Here is a 16,175-nt window from a genome sequence, read left to right on the forward strand (position 1 = left end):
TGGCTGTCGACTCGAGAGGTGATCGTGACATTGCCGGTCCGTTTAGGGGCGAACTGGTCACGATTAGAAGCTTCGAGAGAGGACGCGGACGTGGGAGCGAGCAACATTGTGAGTCTCTCGCCATGCGGTGCGGAGCGGAGGTGACTCAGGGAAGCAACAAGATGTGGGAATTGATTCCCAAGGCTGCATGGTACGTTTCTGCGAATGACGCCTCGGACTGATGCAAGCAAATTACGCAGGCGCTTCCCTCGCGGTTTTCTTCACGACAACGAGGATCTCAGCCAATTGTGGTACAAGGATTCGTCAGAGACGTCAGTCGACTTCGCTTCTACAGCACTCGCTAGGCTCACCATATCGACGTCACCCTCCGCAGTTCGCGTCTTGGACCGAGTGAAGTCCCTCAGGCCTGCAGGGCGGCATCGCGTTTAAGACCTTCTCCGTCAACCCGGAGCTCTACCTCCCCTGGCTCCAGTCCGAGCTGCTCGCGCGCGGCGTAGAGTTCGTCCGCAGGAGGGTGCACAGCCTTGGCGAGGCAGCCGCCCTCGCAGGCCCGAACAGCATCCTCGTGAACGCAACAGGCCTAGGTGCGTGCATAGCCTCGTGCCCTCGACGCACACGCCCCATCCGCGCGATCGCCCTGACCACGCCTTGGACTCGTAGGCGCTCGCTCCCTCGTCGGCGTGGAAGACACAGACGTGTTCCCCATCCGCGGGCAGACCATCATCGTGCACGCGCCCGGCCTCAAAGAGTTCATCTCGCTCCCGCTCGGTACGGGCACGCAGGGCCAGGCGACCTACATCATCCCGCGGCCCTCGCCGCCGGGCGAGGTCCTGCTCGGCGGGACCTTCCAGCCGGACAACTGGGACACCTCGCTCGACGTGCCGACGGCGAAGGGCATCTTTGAACGGTGCGCCGCGCTGGCGCCGCAGCTAAAGGACGCGGAGACGCGGGTCCTGCGCCACAACGTTGGGCTGCGGCCGGCGAGGAAGGGCGGTCCGCGCGTGGAGGCGGCGTGGACTGACGTGCCGCTGAAGAGCGAGCTGCTGCCGCTGCGGGAGAGCGATGTGGGTGCGGAAGGACGCGTGTTGCTTGTCCACGCGTATGGATTCGGGTGAGTCTGTAGCTTGGGGCGTGGAGGAGTGCTGGCAGTGCTGAGCCGCGACGCGTTCGATAGCGCTGCGGGGTACCAGAACTCGTGGGGCGCCGCGCAAGAGGTGACAGACTTGATCGCAAGCAAATTGAACAATTGAGGAGGGGTGGTTGCCCGGGCTGCGCCAACGTAAGAAGATCGCAACGGGATGTATGCTAGGTCGAGAAAACGTCTTACCGGTCAGTGTGTAGCAGCAAACTTGAATGACGCGTATGTAAGCGCCAAATGTATAGTTGCCTCGTACAGCTCAAATAGCACTCATGTATCAGCATCGCGTAGTTAGAGATGATCAATAGAATGTATTCGAGAGAGAGTCCATGCGTGCTAAGGATACAGGACCTGTACGGTGCATGCACAACACATAAAGATAGACGTAGAGAGCTCATAGGACCAGGAACATTATACAGTGTGTGTCATAACTGGCGAACCTCGTAACCTCAGAGTCATGATCCCACTGGCAATGGCAAGTCGTCACCTGCGGTCATACGCAGGCCGGGACGACACCGCCCTCGCCTGCCCCGACCCATTCCTGATCTTGCCCAGCCACCCCCGCTTCGCAGCCGTCGCCTCCTGCGCGGCCGCCTTCCCGCGCGGGCTGTTCGTCACGTCCGCGATCGCGGGAGGGACCGAGGCTGTGGTCGCTCGCCGAGGGGACAGCTGCAGGACGTGGCTCCGCACGGGCGTGAACCCCGTCCGCACCGCCTGCAGCGCTCTGCGGGCGCGGGGCGTCGCGGGCTGGTTGACGGGCAGGCAGTCGGCGGTGAAGCCCTGCGGAGGCAGGCTCTCGCAGTCGTCGAAGTCGTCCGGCGCCCTGCGCTTCTTGCCCGCCGTGCTCGTCGTTACCATGGACGAGGATGAGAACGCGATGGGCATGGCGGGGATGGGAGGGAGGGAAGGCGCCTGGGACGGCGTCCGCCGTGCTTCTGGCGTGCGAGCTCTGAAGACGGTAGGCTGTGACGTCCGGACCTCTGGTGTCTTGGGCCTCGGCAACGCCGATGGCCCCGAGGCGATACGTGAGCGAGAGTTGGGGGTCGTTGGCGTGTATGTAGGAGTTGGCAATGGAGGCTGTGAGTGTGGTACGCGCTCCAGCCTGGGGACGACAGGCTGAGGAGCCATGGATGACGAGGACCTTGCTGCACGTAGCGCAGGAGCGGAAGAAGGCCCTGCCTCAGCCTTGGGCGTGGACGCGTCAGCTTCTCCGGCCGCAATTTTACTCTGGAGTGCATGAAGCTTTCTCGTGAGCGTCTCGATCCTGCTCGTGAGCTTCTTCTTCTCTTTGAGCATCCTGTGAGGCGGACGGTCAGTGAGGCGGATCTACGCAAGAAAAATCCTACGCACTCAATGAAGCGATCGTCATTCTCCTCAATCTCTGCGCACTTGTTACGCAGGTGCTCTTCCATCTCCATGTTTCGCTCCTCGAGGTCGGCGATCTTCTCTTCCAACGAAGGGTTCGATCGAAGAGCCTGTAGATCACGCTTGAGCGCATGGATGGTCTGCTCTTGTTGAATCTCCCGCATTGAGGAGGTCGCCTCCAGGCCTTGGAATGCCTTCTCGGATTGCACAAGTTTGGAGCCTACCTCGTCAAGGTCGTCCGACGAAGACTGGATACGGGTTTCGCTGTCATCGTTGGTGAGTATGAGGGGTCGCCGGAATAGGCGTGACGTTATATTTACCTCTCCTTGACCTGGCTTTCCAGATAGCGTTGAAGGGACTTAAGCCGCTGCACCTCCGCACCCATGCTCGTTGCCTCGAACTGCAAAGCTGTCCGCTCGTTCTCGAGCGTCTGTAGCGAAGAGTCTGCTTCCTCGAGTTGCGCACGGAGAGCAGTTATTTCTTGACGGAGCTGGTCGTTCTCCCGCTCTGCCTCAGCTGTCTTGTCCTTAGCGAGTCGCACTTCCTCTTCATGCTCCTTCTGCGTCCGCGCGTGCAAATCCATCTCGCCCCGGAGGGTTGCCTTCAAGTAGTCGACCTCGTCCTGCGCAGACGTGAGCTGGTTCTGCAAGTCGTCCTTCGCCGTGGACGAGTCCTCGAAGAGTTGCTGATATCGGTCTTCCACTTCAGCGAGAGCGCTCTGAACCTGCTCCGCTTCCCGAGCGGCGCCGTCGAGTCTTTCGTGCATCTCCTTGAGCTCGCAGTCCCGCAGCCGCTCAAATTCAGCCTCAGCGGCCTCATAGGCCTCTGTCTTCTCCGAAAGCTGAGTTTTGAGAGACTCGACTTCCTCGAGCAGACCTTCGCACTGTGCGTCAGCCTCTTTGCGCGCGAAGTTGACCTCGGTCAAGTCGGCCTTCGTGCGCTCGAAGTCCTTGTGCAAGTCCTCCAGCTCCTTCTGTTGTTCCGCACGAATGACTGAGAGTTCATCACCGACGCGATCCGTCTCCTGGAGTCGTTCCAAAGCATCTTCGAGTTGACGTTCGAGATCGTGCTTGGAGGTATTTAGGGCTGCCTCGGCTTCTTGATGAGACTGCTTCAACTGCTCATGAGATGCTTGAAGCGCCTCAAGTTCGGCCGCAACGTTGTCGAGTTGGCCTTGCAGAGCCTGGACTGCCTCGGCCCTCTCTGCTTGTGCCGCAACCAGCTGCTCTCGCAATTGTGACTGGGTTCTCGCGCTCTCCGCAAGTTTCTGCTGGAATTCCTCGCTGCACTGGGCGAACTGCTGGCTGTCTCGTTCGAGAGTTGAGCGTAACTCGGAATGGGTGGATCGGAGGGACTGGAGCTCTTCCTGAAGTCTTGTCTGTTCCGCGAGGAGTTGCGTCTCCTTCTCGCCTTCGGCGGCTGCCTGCAACTCACGCAACGCGTCTAGCTGCTGCTGCAATGACGTGATCTGGGCTACCCTCTCCTCTACGTCTTGTCGCAGAAGGGCGGACTCTCGCTGCGCCATGACTTTAGCATCCTGTGCATAGCGGCCAGACAGATCGGTAGCACGAAGTGCGGTGTGCAGTGTGGCGAGCGCAAGAGTGGCCTGGATGGTCTCGTTCTCCAGACGTGACGCTTCGTGACCAAGACCTTCGGCGAGACGTGTCTTCTCCTCCAGAGCCTGCGATAGGCAGATGCGCTCCTCGTTCAAGGATCGCAGCTCGGCGTGCAAGGTCTCCGACTCAGTCCGATGTTGCCTGAGTTGTTGGACTTCTTCGGCAAGACGTCTCGCTTCTGCCTTCACGCTTTCCACCGCGGCCTGGATCTCGTCCCTCTCGTCCTCGAGCTGCTCCGCCTTCTCTTCGAGCACCTCGGACTTGCCGCGTGCTTCGTCCCTCTCTTCCCTGCTGGCCCTGCAGTCCTCCACCATCGCCTCCTTCTCGCCTGTCATAACCTCCAGCTCGCCTGTCATCTCTGCAACGCGCTCCTCCTGCAATCTCAAGTTCGCCTCCAGCCGCTTGATATCGTGTTGGTGCATGCCGATCTGCTCGGTGCGTCGGAGTACGCGCTCCTCGAGTGCCTTGATCTGGTTGTGCAGTGCTTTGTCAGACTCTCCTGAAGACAGAGAGCGTAGCTGCTGCGCCGACCGCTCGTCCGCCTCCGTAAGCTCCTGGCGGGCGGTCTCGAGATCTTGCTGCGTGTGCTGCAGTTGCAGCGCGAGTGCATCGCGCTGCGTCTCGGCTTCGAGCAAGGCCTGCGAAAGCTCCTCGAAGCGGGCTTCAGCCTGTGTGAGAGTGGCGGCTGCGTCATCTTGTTGGTCCCGCTCAAGAGAACGCTCCCCCTCCAGACGAGCGATGATGTCTTTGCAGGCCGCTATAGTAGACTCGGCCAAGTGCAAGTTCTGGGTAGTCTCCGCGAGCGCTGCTTCGATTTGGTGCAGCCGAGCATCTTTCTCCGCGAGGACAGCATCGAAGCTGCACACGTTTGCCTCTTTTTCGGCTAAATATAGCTGAGTCTGCGCGTACTCATCGTGAGCAGCGGCCAAGGCCTGCGAAAGGTGCTCGATCCGCGAGAGATTGTGTGCGTCATGATCGGCTGCATGCTGAGCCACGAGTGCAAAGACGAGTGCATGTCGCTGGAGCCGTATGCCCTGTCTGCCAGGAAGTCCGAGTTGTGCGACAGGCTTTTGCGCAGGGAAAGAACCGGCTGAATAAGCTACCGGAGCGGCAGCGAGCTTCGCTCGGAGGTCCTCGATAGTAAACCTGCTCTCGTCATTCAAGAAGTCGAAGTCTCTTTGTAGGTCATCACGCTCGTAGCGGAGGCCATCACGTTCGCTGCGTAGACTCTCGATCTTGTTGAGCAGCCGTTCGATCGTTGCCGCAGTCTCGGCATCTTTGCCCGGAGAAAGTGGGACCAGAGTGCCCTGAGCGGAGGTCGCGAGTCGGGCCTCGAGATCCCTACGACCTTCGTCAGTATGATTTGTGTGCTTCACTGTGATCACTTACTGTATTCTGCTGCTCACGCCACGGACATGTTCCTGCATTCGTTGTGCTTGCTCAGAAGCCCGGTCCCGCTCGTCCAACGCAGCTTCCTTATCAGCTATCAGCTCGACTAATCTTGTCTCCGCCTCCGCAACCTTTGTCTTCTCGGCCTGCAGTAAGCCCAAAGTCCTCTGGACTTCGTCTCGCAGCATCGCAAGCTCTCTCTTGGTCTGCGTACCACCAGAACGCTTCAGCTCTGCCTCGAGCATTGCGACCTTTCGTTCTTCATCCTCTAAACGCTCCAAGAGACCCATTTCTCTAGCAGCCGCGTCGGCGCCGCCGCTACCCTGCAACGTGCGCAACTCCTCCTGGCTGTCCTCAAGCTCGGATCGTGCTTGTTCAAGTTCCCTGCGGAGTTGCTTCTCCATGGCAATCTTCTCGTTCTCCCGTCGCACGAGGGACTCCTGTAGACGTGTTGCCTGGGCTTTGGCTTCGTGTAGCTCCTTCGTCTGCTGGGCCAGACGGCTGTTCAAATCAGCGGACTCGCGCTCAAGCGCAGTGACCCGGAAGTTGTTCACAGACGAGGACCTAGGGCGACCGCGCACGCCCGGGGCCGCATTCCGACTTTGCCGCAAAGTCGATTCGGCCGCATGTTCCTTGACTGCCAGCTCTGTCTGCAAAGATCGCACCTTCGCCTTTAGTGAAGCGTTCTCCGTCTCCAGCGCTCCTTTCTGCGATGTGGTCGACTGCATGCCCCTGCTTAGCGAATCAAGTGTTCCGTGTAGTTCGAGCGACGCTTGTTCAGCGGTCTTCAGCTTCTGCTGCGTAGCGACCAGAGCAGCTTCAACATTCTGGCGCGTAGTGCGTTCGTTCTGTAGTTCTTGATTACGCTGGTTTATGGTAGCTTCCAATTTGATGGCGCGGTCGGCCTCTCGTCGAAGCTGCATGCAGATGTCAGATCTAGACAAGACAAGCGAGCAGACCACGTACCTTTGTGACTACGTCATCAAAAGAGGCCTGTATATCTTTCAAATCGTCTTCTCTCTTGAGCAGCTGGCTGTGGAGCGTAGTATATTGTGCATCTGGGGAAACGAAGTTGGTATATGCGAATGCGTCTGAAGCCACAACGCGTACCTTTATTGCGGAGTTGTTCCTTGAGGATTTGTACTTCGTCGGAGTCGTGGTTATCACCAATACCCCATGTCGACATGATGTCGACGGCGACGGCGGCGTGTAATGTGGGGAACGGGGTCGAGAGGGCGGCACACGATGGTGGTTTGATGAGAGCGCTAAAGGCGACCACCGACTTCAACATTGGCGGGACGTATGCACGTGATCGCGTTGTGGCGGGCCTGAATTCACGTGGCGGGCGCCTGGCGCGTCGCTGTCGTCGCTGCGTGCGTCCGGAGGCCCGGGCCATGCACCGCCAGTGGCAGCGATCGTCTCTTGTCTACGACCGTGGCACAGGACGCTGATATTGACCCCCATGTTGTTCAAACATGACAAGTCTTACGTTGATCTCTCCCTTGAGCTCTCCGACGAGATCGATTGGCAAGCTGGTACTCTGAGGCATGTCCGCCATCATCTTAACGTCACGGCCCTTGCTACAGAGCCTGTCTCAGGACTGCTTGCAGCTGGTAAGCTGGATCGTATCTTGCCTTTAATGTTGACTCATCATTGACCGACCGGTTTACTAGGCTTTCTCTCTGGTCAGATCGTCGTGTATGGTTCTCCTGGTGCCGAATGTACTCTACGTCTCTCGGATCCACCAGGAGCACGGGCGAGCTTCCTCAGCTTTGCAGAGACGTTGTTCCGATTGCTCTGTGTTGGTTCGATATGTGATTGTTTATGTTACATCGCAGGGGCTCACTGTCTCATACAGACGACCGCTATCGCCTACACATATGGGATCTATCAACGTTAGGCAAACCTAAACTACTCAAGGTGGTGCACCTACCTCAAACTGTCAAGTGAGCACGAAATATAGCACCGTATGGCCTCTCTGCTGACGAGAGCTGTCAGCTGTATCACTGTGTCCCCATCACATACACATGTGAGTTTCTTTGATTCAAAACCTTCCACGGCGTCTCAGGCGCCGCTGCATTATAGGCCTTCATTGCTTTGGCGAATGGCGAAGTGAAAACATACGACCTCCTTTGCATGAGAATGTCTCCGTACACTATACCCTCCGATGCATGGGCGCAATACGAAAAGAAGACGCAAGCAAGTGGAATGCCAGCAATTCATACATCTGGATCGTGGGTCCCTATTGTCGCTGTTGTGTACTAGTGCTTGCTCAACATGACTTTATCAGAGAGCAAATTGTGGACATAGTTATACATCCTAGGGATCTCAACTTGTTATTCGTGGCATATGGAGGTATGATCGTGGTTAGCCCTTACCTTGGCCGGTGCTGAGCTTTTTGTTCAGGCGGGATTATTCTTATCGATCTTGTAAGTGAGAAAGGACCGCTTCGTCCCATACGCTGACCGTTTGCATATGCAGAAGCAGCGCAGTACTATCCGTACATATGAACTGGTCCTCCCTCCCGGTGCGCCTGGCGGAACGGGCTACCATGCTCCGGCAAGTGCGGATAACTGCACGCGCAATTGGTCTGACTGACGAGACTTACAGGACATCCTACTACCACGTCGACCTCCAGTCACTGCACTGACAATTCATCCGTCTGGCCATGTTCTGGCAGTAGGCCATGCAGATGGGACCATCGCATTCTGGGCGCTCGAAGACGAGGATCATCCCCTTTACGTTCGAACTCTAGATGAAGAGGAAGATGTCTTCGCAGTAGATGTCACTAAACTCGAGGCAGCATTACCCTCCGGCGACAGCTCTGGAGCAAAAGAGAGACTCGCGGAGATCCGGGAACCCATCTTCAAGCTGGCTTGGAGCGGCTTCCCCAATTCAAGCGATCCCCGCGGCGGCGACACTGTACTCACCGTCCTCGGTGGTTTGGGCCCGGACTCATCACCAGGTCTCACAGCCTTCCTGCTACCTCCTCTCAATTCTCCCGCACCGCCTGACGCAACAACGGCCAAGATGCCCTCGCAGCCACCCCTTCATCCTGATGTTCGCGCGGCTATGCAAGAAATTCTGTTCCCTCTAGACTCCCACACCTACCACACTCCAGGTGCGGTGCAAGATTTCTTACTCATACCGCGATCCAGTCCGCACTTCTCTGGGACTTGGGATCCGTGCGCTGTCCTGCTACTCTCGGACAGCGCTCTAGACACCACTGGTGTCACGCGTGTCGTCGATGCGTATGAGTTCCCGCCCCCCGCCTTCGTAGCGTCTTTGATGAAACCGGCAATGCCTGGCGCTGCGGACTTGGATGACCCTTCAGTAGCACTTAGCCAAGAGTTGGCAACGACCCTCGAAAGCATGGCTCTGTCTGCAGATCCGCGACAGCTGCGCTTGCCGTGGGCTTTCTCAACTGTAGATGGAAGCATGCTGTTCAAGATAGACAAAGAGGCGTATGGAAGGCTGATGGAGGAAAGTTTGGATGACGCGCTGCCTATCAAAGGAGGTAAGGCCTGGGTAGAGGATACCGAAGGCCAGATGAAGCTCATGAAGGTTCGCACTTCTGACACATACTGTTGCGACATGAAGACCCTAATACCCTCGTAGTTCCAGCCGCACCACATCTTGGTCACACACGACCACGACCTTGTCATTCGCTTCCAGGACCTAAGTGCACAACTGCTGACCAGTTCATCCGATTCGCCTGTACAGTCTTCTTTTCCAAATGCCCTGTCGGCCTTGACGATTGAACTTGGACCGCTACTTCACGACCCCTCGCTCAGGCTCTCAGCTCTACCGTCGTCGGCCGAGTCCATCCATTCTGCTCAATCCGTACACTCGTCGCACTCCGTTCAGTCTCCGCATTCCCCTGCATCCCCTGCGTTCTCCGGAAGTGGTGAAACGAGCGCTGTCAGTCATGATCCCTCTGCTGTGCAGTCCATCCATCTCGCTCCCGAATCCCTGGAGTGTGTTGCTGTACTGAACAATGGCACAGTCATCTTAAACCAACTTGATGCTGAAGGCACCTCCAGCCCCTCGGAGATCTCGGATGAAGAGCTAGTCTCCCTCACGCATGTCCCTGTACGAAGTAAACTGCGATATCGCCCTTACCTGGGCGTCAGAGCGGGATGGGGCCAGGTCAGCGCGTGTGGAGTTTCAGACATTGGCAAGTCCTTCTATGTCATCTAAGTGTGCGTGCACATTAACAGACGAATCTGCAGGCTTCCTTGCTGTGGCATATAGTTCAGCCGCGCTTCTCGTGGTCGATATGAGAGGGCCCCGAGTCATCCTTCGCAATGCACCGCCGTCGAAAAAGGACCATCGTCACTCTTTCCTCGCTGCTAAGCGTGATCCGGTTGTGGCCCTCGCATGGACAGCCTGCTCGATCGAATCAGGTATGCTGGGAGGACTTCCTATGACGAAACGCAGTTTCTAACCGAAATTCCCGAAGACCCAACGCCCCGCATCCGCCTTATTGCTACCACGTCTTCCGGTTCTGCGTCGATCTACACCGTCACGCGCTCATCATCTGGCGCGTTTGCGATTCCCGATCCCCCAACACCCGTTGACGCTGCGTCCCACACACTCTCCTCCGGCTCATTCGTGGTCGATGCAAAGAGCGGCGCTCGGGTCGCTGCTGACCGGCAAGGGCTTTCCACGGTCTTGGAAGCCAGTGGTGCCGAGGGCGCGGGCAGACGGTGCGTGTGGGTCAGTGCGGGGATGAAAGGTGCACGGTGCGTTGCGAACCTCGATGGCGACAGGCTTGGCAAGGCGGACTGGCCGGGGAAGGCGGGGCAGTGGTAGGCGTCGATGTGGTGGAGAAAAATGGTGGGGTACCATGCTATGATGTGCTACAGGCTCCGATGGCTGATGTCTTTCTACAGGCGGATGTGCGTTGGTTGCGTTCACAGACCGCGGCGAAGCGCTCGTCTATTCGCTTCCTTTCCTTGAGTACCTACACACGCTCCAGCTACCAGAGACTTCCCTCTCGTGAGCGGCCCCTCTTTTCAAACAGTCTCTAGCATGTCTCATGCTCGCATACACAGGCACGTCTCCGCCGACTCGACCGGCGACTACCTAACACACATCGTCGACCCGACCACCCGGATCGTTCGCCAAACTATCTACGGCACCCTCTTCGCCACGCGACGTGCGGCGCCTTATGCCGCCCCACTCGTCGACTTTATGGTCGGCCACGGCGCCGTGCCCTCGCAACCTGCGCCCGTCCCGCTCGAGCCACAAACCGTCATCGGCTCCGTGCTCGGGTACCTCGGGCGCGGCGTCACGACGGGCGTAGAGATCGACATGTTGTGTGAGTCTCTGCTCTGGTTGTGATGTTGTGCATCGTGCTGACGGCGTGTTGCCTTGCGTGTGTAGTGGCAGGCCCGGATAGGCCGGAACCGCCGAAGTCGATATACGACCCGACGGGTCGTGTGCCGGCTGCATCACGCGATGGGAAGGCGAAAGACGTGGACCAGGGTGGCGCAACCGCGTCGTCGGTGAAGGCTGCGTCGGCGCAGATGTCGAGCGGCGTGAGCGATCTGTACAACAGGCTGGGCAGCGCGCTTGCAGAACGAGGGTGCGCTTCAATCTGGCAAATCGCTGATCGTCTTGAATATACTGACTCTCACATAGGGAGGCACTCGGGAACCTCGAAGAACAATTCAACTCGCTGGAGCAGGGCAGTAAAAGCATGGTCGCGCAGGTACGACGACCAAGTTCTCTCCATGCGAGACATTCTTAAGAACGTCCGTCCAGGCGCAACGATTGGCTGCCCAACAATCTGCGAAGAAATGGTTCGGCTTTTGAGCCCGCTCTCGAAGCCGGCTTCATTCGTCTCCGCTCGCTCGCTGTCGATGCCCACAAGGCAGTATTGGTATCTGAAACGTGCTCGCATCCTATTCTAGTCATCACATGTACAACATTGCTAAAGGACCTCGGTGTTTGTATCTTACAACTCTCCGGCACGCATGAATGCGTCCACTACGACTCATTATGTCACGTTCTAGTTCGAAGTCTTTCCTGCCGGCGGCTCTTGGGAAACAAACATGCCCGTTATGCCCGCTGTCGCCCTCTTGCGCTGCTCGTTGAGCATGCCGAAGAAGCCGTCCTCGCGCGACGTCTCGCGTTTATGTTCCCATTCCTCGGTGTGCTTCGTGACCAGGTGCTGTTCGTTCGTCTGCAGCGTAAGCAGCGAGTTGACAGTCTGGTGCCACATGCAATGCGGTGTCCCATCAGCTCAGTACATGTGGTGCCGAAGCGGTGCTGAGTACCTTCGTGGGAGAGCCTGTGGGGTCGCGGTAGTACGCGACGTCTTGGTCCACGAGGATGGTGCTCTTCGGGACAGATGGCGGGTTCTCGAGGACACGGAACTGTTTTACGTCTGCCCGCGGGAAGACCTATACGGAGGCATGCGCGTGGGCCATATGAGCACGCATATAGTCAGTCGAATGGCGAGATGGATGACGGACCTTGACGAGACCGTTGAATTGAGCACGAATCGACTGTATACCTTCGGCAATGCCGATGGGGTCGTGGAAGACAGCATTTTCTGTGTAGATCTTGTAGGTTTCCTATACTCTCGGTGAGCCTACAGACGCATGGCACTTGCGGTATTTTTACTTGCCTCAGATGGCTTGCAGCTATACAACTGTGTAGATGGGTGCACTTCAGGCGGAAGGCGTTCACAGCAACGACGCGTCCTACCTCCTTGATCCCCTGGAGTATCTTCTCCTCATGAGGCTCTGCACTACGTTCTCTCAACGATTTGGTTTCGTTTGGGGTAAGCCCGGACGCGTTGGTGGCATTCATGTTGTTTGAGGGCATCGTGGCTGTAAATCTGCGAATTTGTGACTGCAAATGAGAGCGACGGATGGGGAGACGGTGGACAGCAAGTCGAGGGAGCATGGTAAGGTGCTACGGAGGAGCAGCTTGCTATATGCGAGGGCGCCGTTCTGGCGGGCAACGGGACGACGCCACCGGGCGGGAGATCGCGCATGACGACGCGCAGAGGAGGCTCTCGAGCATGGAAGCTGCCTGTCTGTCGGGATAACGCCTCACGCGTCACAGTCAGGTGATCGCGTCGCCCCCGCAAGTGTTCGCCGGCGACCTCGACGACGACGACTCGACGTTTGCGCCACGCAGTACCATCCCGATCCGCCCCCAGTCAGTCGTTCATAGTGACTATAGTCGAAGGCCATCCGTGTCAGCGAGAGGATCTCATATATGTATATGAGACTTGGGTTGCTAGGCGAATGCTACGTTCAACGTTGTGCGTATCCAATAACTGGTAATACTCTTCTTACCTGCCTAATAAACCTCGGAAGGTGACATTCCTGTTACAGCGATAAGTACTGTATCACCCAACGCCCCGAAGTCATCTGAGTCATGGTACTACCACCCGCAATTGCAAAGAGAGCATACTAGTACATACCCTGGCTCGTCGATCTCTCTGAGTCCTCTCCCTGAATCAGCCCACGGCCAAAATCCAGCTCCATCCTGTAGCCTCATACCAAGACCCTCCACACCGTGACACCGCACACGTGAGGGTTTGTGTCGAACCTACTCCATCCCGCGATATTGCGCATTTTTGACGAGTGGGAGCAATAAGGACGCGAACCGCATGGTACTATATGCCACCATCAATTTTCGACATGCATCGTCCTTCCGAGCCACCGCGACCATCTACGACATTCGACACGTCCATGCTACGACGACGAGCTCGAGCTAGTAGAGCAGCATGACGTACTACACTCACAAACGTCATGGGGAATGTTTTGATGGTGCGCAAGTACTGACTTAGTGTCGATCCATATTGATGCATCTCTTCATCCCCTATGCGGATAACAGCCTCGGATTCGTCACCATACGAGCAGGACACTTTTGTGTGTGTATTCCTCGGTAGGCATTGCTCAAGTTTCTATTTTTGGGGTTGTGCATGTTTATCAGCGGATTATCAGGCTGCCGGCGGAATAAGCCACCATGAGATCGGGTGACGTCGATTCTCGAGGCTACTCGACTTCTAGCCTCATTTGGGTCTCACCCTCGTATTACCCGTCCACATGGTAACAGACAGCTTCTCGCCACGGATCTCGGCGAGCCCTCGAGGGCACTTATGCCGTGAATTGCGCCTTCCACACGCCTGCCGGAGCACCTGGTTGCGATAGAGCAATTCGTTGTCTCACCCTCCTCATAATTCGCTGTGTATCGCTCCCCATTTCGCAAGCAGGTCTTCTTCAAGGCAGTGCTTCTCCGGGTACTGCAGCATGTGCGGATGCAAACCTCGCCTAGTCGGGTGAATGCAGGCTCCAATGATCAGAAATGGCGCCTGTCAATGCCATCGGCGCAGCGCTCAGCATGATCATCGCTTCGCATGCTCTCCTCCAGCGAATATGCATCGGTGCATATGCACACGCCTACCGGACGACGTATATATAGGCTTCCTCACGCTCCCTCCAACACAGTGTCCGTCGCTTGTCGTTCGGTCACTACCAGCCGTTTGCCATCTGCCCTCCGCGCTCCTCCGCAAGAGACAGCAGTGATACGCCATGGCACTCGGTTCTTCCCTCTTTGCAGCCGTCTTCCTCGCAGTCGCGGTCGCCGCGAGCCCGGTGCAGGTTAACAAACCCCTGGTCTCGCTGCCGTTGGTCCGCCGAACAAACAGCACCAGCTTCACTAATCTGCTCGCGAACGACCAGGCGCGGGCCCGTTACCTGAAGGACCGCGCACAGGCCAAGCTCCAGGGCCGCGCTGCGAGTGTTGACGCTACCAACGCCGTTGACACCTATGTTGTTAGCGTGAGTTTAGAAGATCCTTCCACTTGTATTATGGAAACTCATCAAGCTCAAATGGCGTAGGTCGGCGTCGGGTCCCCTGCTACTCAATGTATGTTACTGGTCGTGATCAAGTGCTGGAGGCTTAGACTCTTGCGCTGTAGATTCCCTCCTCGTCGACACAGGTTCTTCCAACACATGGCTCGGCGCTAACAAGTCGTACACGCCGACCTCCACTAGCAGCGACACCGGTGACTCAGTGGTAAGCTCCATCTACTTGCATCTGTCGCAGAATTTCATGCACGAGACAGTCTGTCACCTACGGCTCGGGCAGCTTCTCGGGCGAAGAGTACACCGACACCGTCACGCTCGGTGACGGGCTGACCATCACAAACCAGTCCATCGGTGTCGCCTCGCAGGCCCAAGGCTTTTCGGGTGTCGATGGTATTCTTGGGTAAGAGTGTTGTCCTGGACTCCTCCATATGCGATGCTGAACTTTGATCGTACCGGATAGTGTCGGCCCTGTTGCTCTGACCCAGGGTACCCTCGGTGACTCCGAGGCTACGGTCCCCACCGGTTAGCGGAAGCCGTTCCCCGACACGATGTCATTGAAACTGATGAATTTATTCTCCATTAGTGACAGACAACCTCCTGTCTCAGGGTACCATTGACACGGAGGTCCTCGCGGTCTCTTTCGCACCGGCGACCTCTGAAAGCGATGCTAACGGTGAGCTCACCTTCGGCGGCACCGACTCCTCCAAGTACACCGGCTCGATCAACTACGTGTACGTCTTACCGTGCTGTATCAGTCATTGACTCTCGCGCTTATGAGCGCACTCCATGATATAGCCCCATCACGTCCACCTCCCCCGCGAGCGAATACTGGGGCATCGACCAGGATATCACATACGGAGACTCGCCGATCTTGAGTTCCACTGCTGGTATTGTCGACACTGGCACGACTCTCGTCCTGATCGCATCCGGTGAGTGACTGCCCAGAGAAATCATCTCGAACCCGAGACTCATTGCATGTTTCAGACGCGTTTGACGCGTACAAGACCGCTACCGGCGGCACTGCGGACGAGAGCACCGGCCTGCTGCGCATCTCGAGCTCGCAGTTCAGCAGCCTCCAGACGCTCAACTTCAACATCGGTGGCGTACGTCCCATTTCATTCTCCTCCCTAGCCGTTCTTACACCAGACTGACGTTGACGCTGGCTCACAGACGACCTATGGCCTGACGGCGAACGCGCAGATCTGGCCCCGCGCGCTGAACAGCGCGATCGGCGGGACCGCGGACGACATCTACCTCGTCGTGAACGACATCGGGAGCGCGTCTGGCGAGGGCCTGGACTTCATCAACGGGTACGCGTTCCTGGAGCGCTTCTACTCCGTCTACGACACGACCAACTCGCAAGTCGGCTTCGCGGAGACCTCGTTCACGAGCGCGACCAGCAACTGAGGTGGCTGGTCAGCTCGATGATACCAAATGAGGACTTTATGGATTTGGGAGGTGTTTATCGCACGATTTCGTGTTGTGGCATCTCGAAGTCTGTAATGCTCGCTACACTCTTTTGTTGAACTCTGGAATGCATGCTTTGGATGAACTGATCCAGTTTGAGTGCGATGTGACATGACGGGCTCGCGGACCGTAACCCGTTTGGACCTACACCCGCGAAGTAGACCAGAGTCACTGCAGATCTCGCTATTAGCTCTCAAGTCTGCGAGCCACAGTCGTCGCCACCTCAGTTAGCTGCTGACTTTCTTACCCTTGGGGGTCATCGATTCCAGATACAAATACAACTGCTGGTTTTTCGTGTTGACGGAGCGGCTGGCCCATCGGACAGGGTCCTTGCGAGGTCCTTGGCGCCTGCATCATGTCCGA

General features: G+C 57.2%; 4 protein-coding genes across 4 annotated transcripts; 3 read left to right on the plus strand and 1 right to left on the minus strand.

The window, feature by feature from the left end:
* Window positions 1-161: 161 nt before the first annotated feature.
* B0H18DRAFT_1049147 (uncharacterized protein) lies at window positions 162-1,436 on the plus strand (the record flags this gene model as incomplete). Its single annotated transcript, XM_048030887.1, has 5 exons — window positions 162-190; window positions 240-302; window positions 397-584; window positions 661-1,111; window positions 1,175-1,436. 5 exons carry the CDS (start codon window positions 162-164, stop codon window positions 1,248-1,250), a joined length of 807 nt encoding a protein of 268 aa, XP_047885945.1. The 3' UTR covers window positions 1,251-1,436.
* Window positions 1,437-6,752, minus strand: B0H18DRAFT_941483 (uncharacterized protein). The gene is made up of 6 exons (XM_048041876.1): window positions 6,619-6,752; window positions 6,475-6,566; window positions 5,509-6,425; window positions 2,824-5,460; window positions 2,489-2,767; window positions 1,437-2,435 (listed from the first exon to the last, which is right to left on the minus strand). Exons 1-6 carry the CDS (start codon window positions 6,692-6,694, stop codon window positions 1,622-1,624), a joined length of 4,815 nt encoding a protein of 1,604 aa, XP_047885946.1. The 5' UTR covers window positions 6,695-6,752; the 3' UTR covers window positions 1,437-1,621.
* An 898-nt stretch (window positions 6,753-7,650) lies between these two features.
* Window positions 7,651-12,107, plus strand: B0H18DRAFT_1088099 (uncharacterized protein; the record flags this gene model as incomplete). Its single annotated transcript, XM_048032225.1, has 12 exons — window positions 7,651-7,742; window positions 7,799-7,874; window positions 8,119-9,072; window positions 9,127-9,685; window positions 9,971-10,246; window positions 10,404-10,509; window positions 10,566-10,831; window positions 10,897-11,051; window positions 11,159-11,224; window positions 11,612-11,688; window positions 11,714-11,893; window positions 11,966-12,107. The coding sequence occupies 12 exons, from the start codon at window positions 7,651-7,653 to the stop codon at window positions 12,105-12,107; spliced, it is 2,949 nt and encodes a 982-aa protein (XP_047885947.1).
* Window positions 12,108-14,016: 1,909 nt separating this feature from the next.
* B0H18DRAFT_1049158 (family A1 protease) lies at window positions 14,017-15,901 on the plus strand. Its single transcript, XM_048030888.1, has 9 exons — window positions 14,017-14,315; window positions 14,376-14,403; window positions 14,456-14,553; window positions 14,603-14,745; window positions 14,806-14,867; window positions 14,929-15,076; window positions 15,141-15,274; window positions 15,330-15,448; window positions 15,516-15,901. Exons 1-9 carry the CDS (start codon window positions 14,067-14,069, stop codon window positions 15,750-15,752), a joined length of 1,218 nt encoding a protein of 405 aa, XP_047885948.1. The 5' UTR covers window positions 14,017-14,066; the 3' UTR covers window positions 15,753-15,901.
* Window positions 15,902-16,175: the final 274 nt, after the last annotated feature.

Source organism: Fomitopsis serialis, assembly GCF_022376445.1.
Source record: "Fomitopsis serialis strain Sig1Antser10 chromosome Unknown B0H18scaffold_193, whole genome shotgun sequence".
Lineage (NCBI taxonomy): Eukaryota > Fungi > Basidiomycota > Agaricomycetes > Polyporales > Fomitopsidaceae > Fomitopsis > Fomitopsis serialis.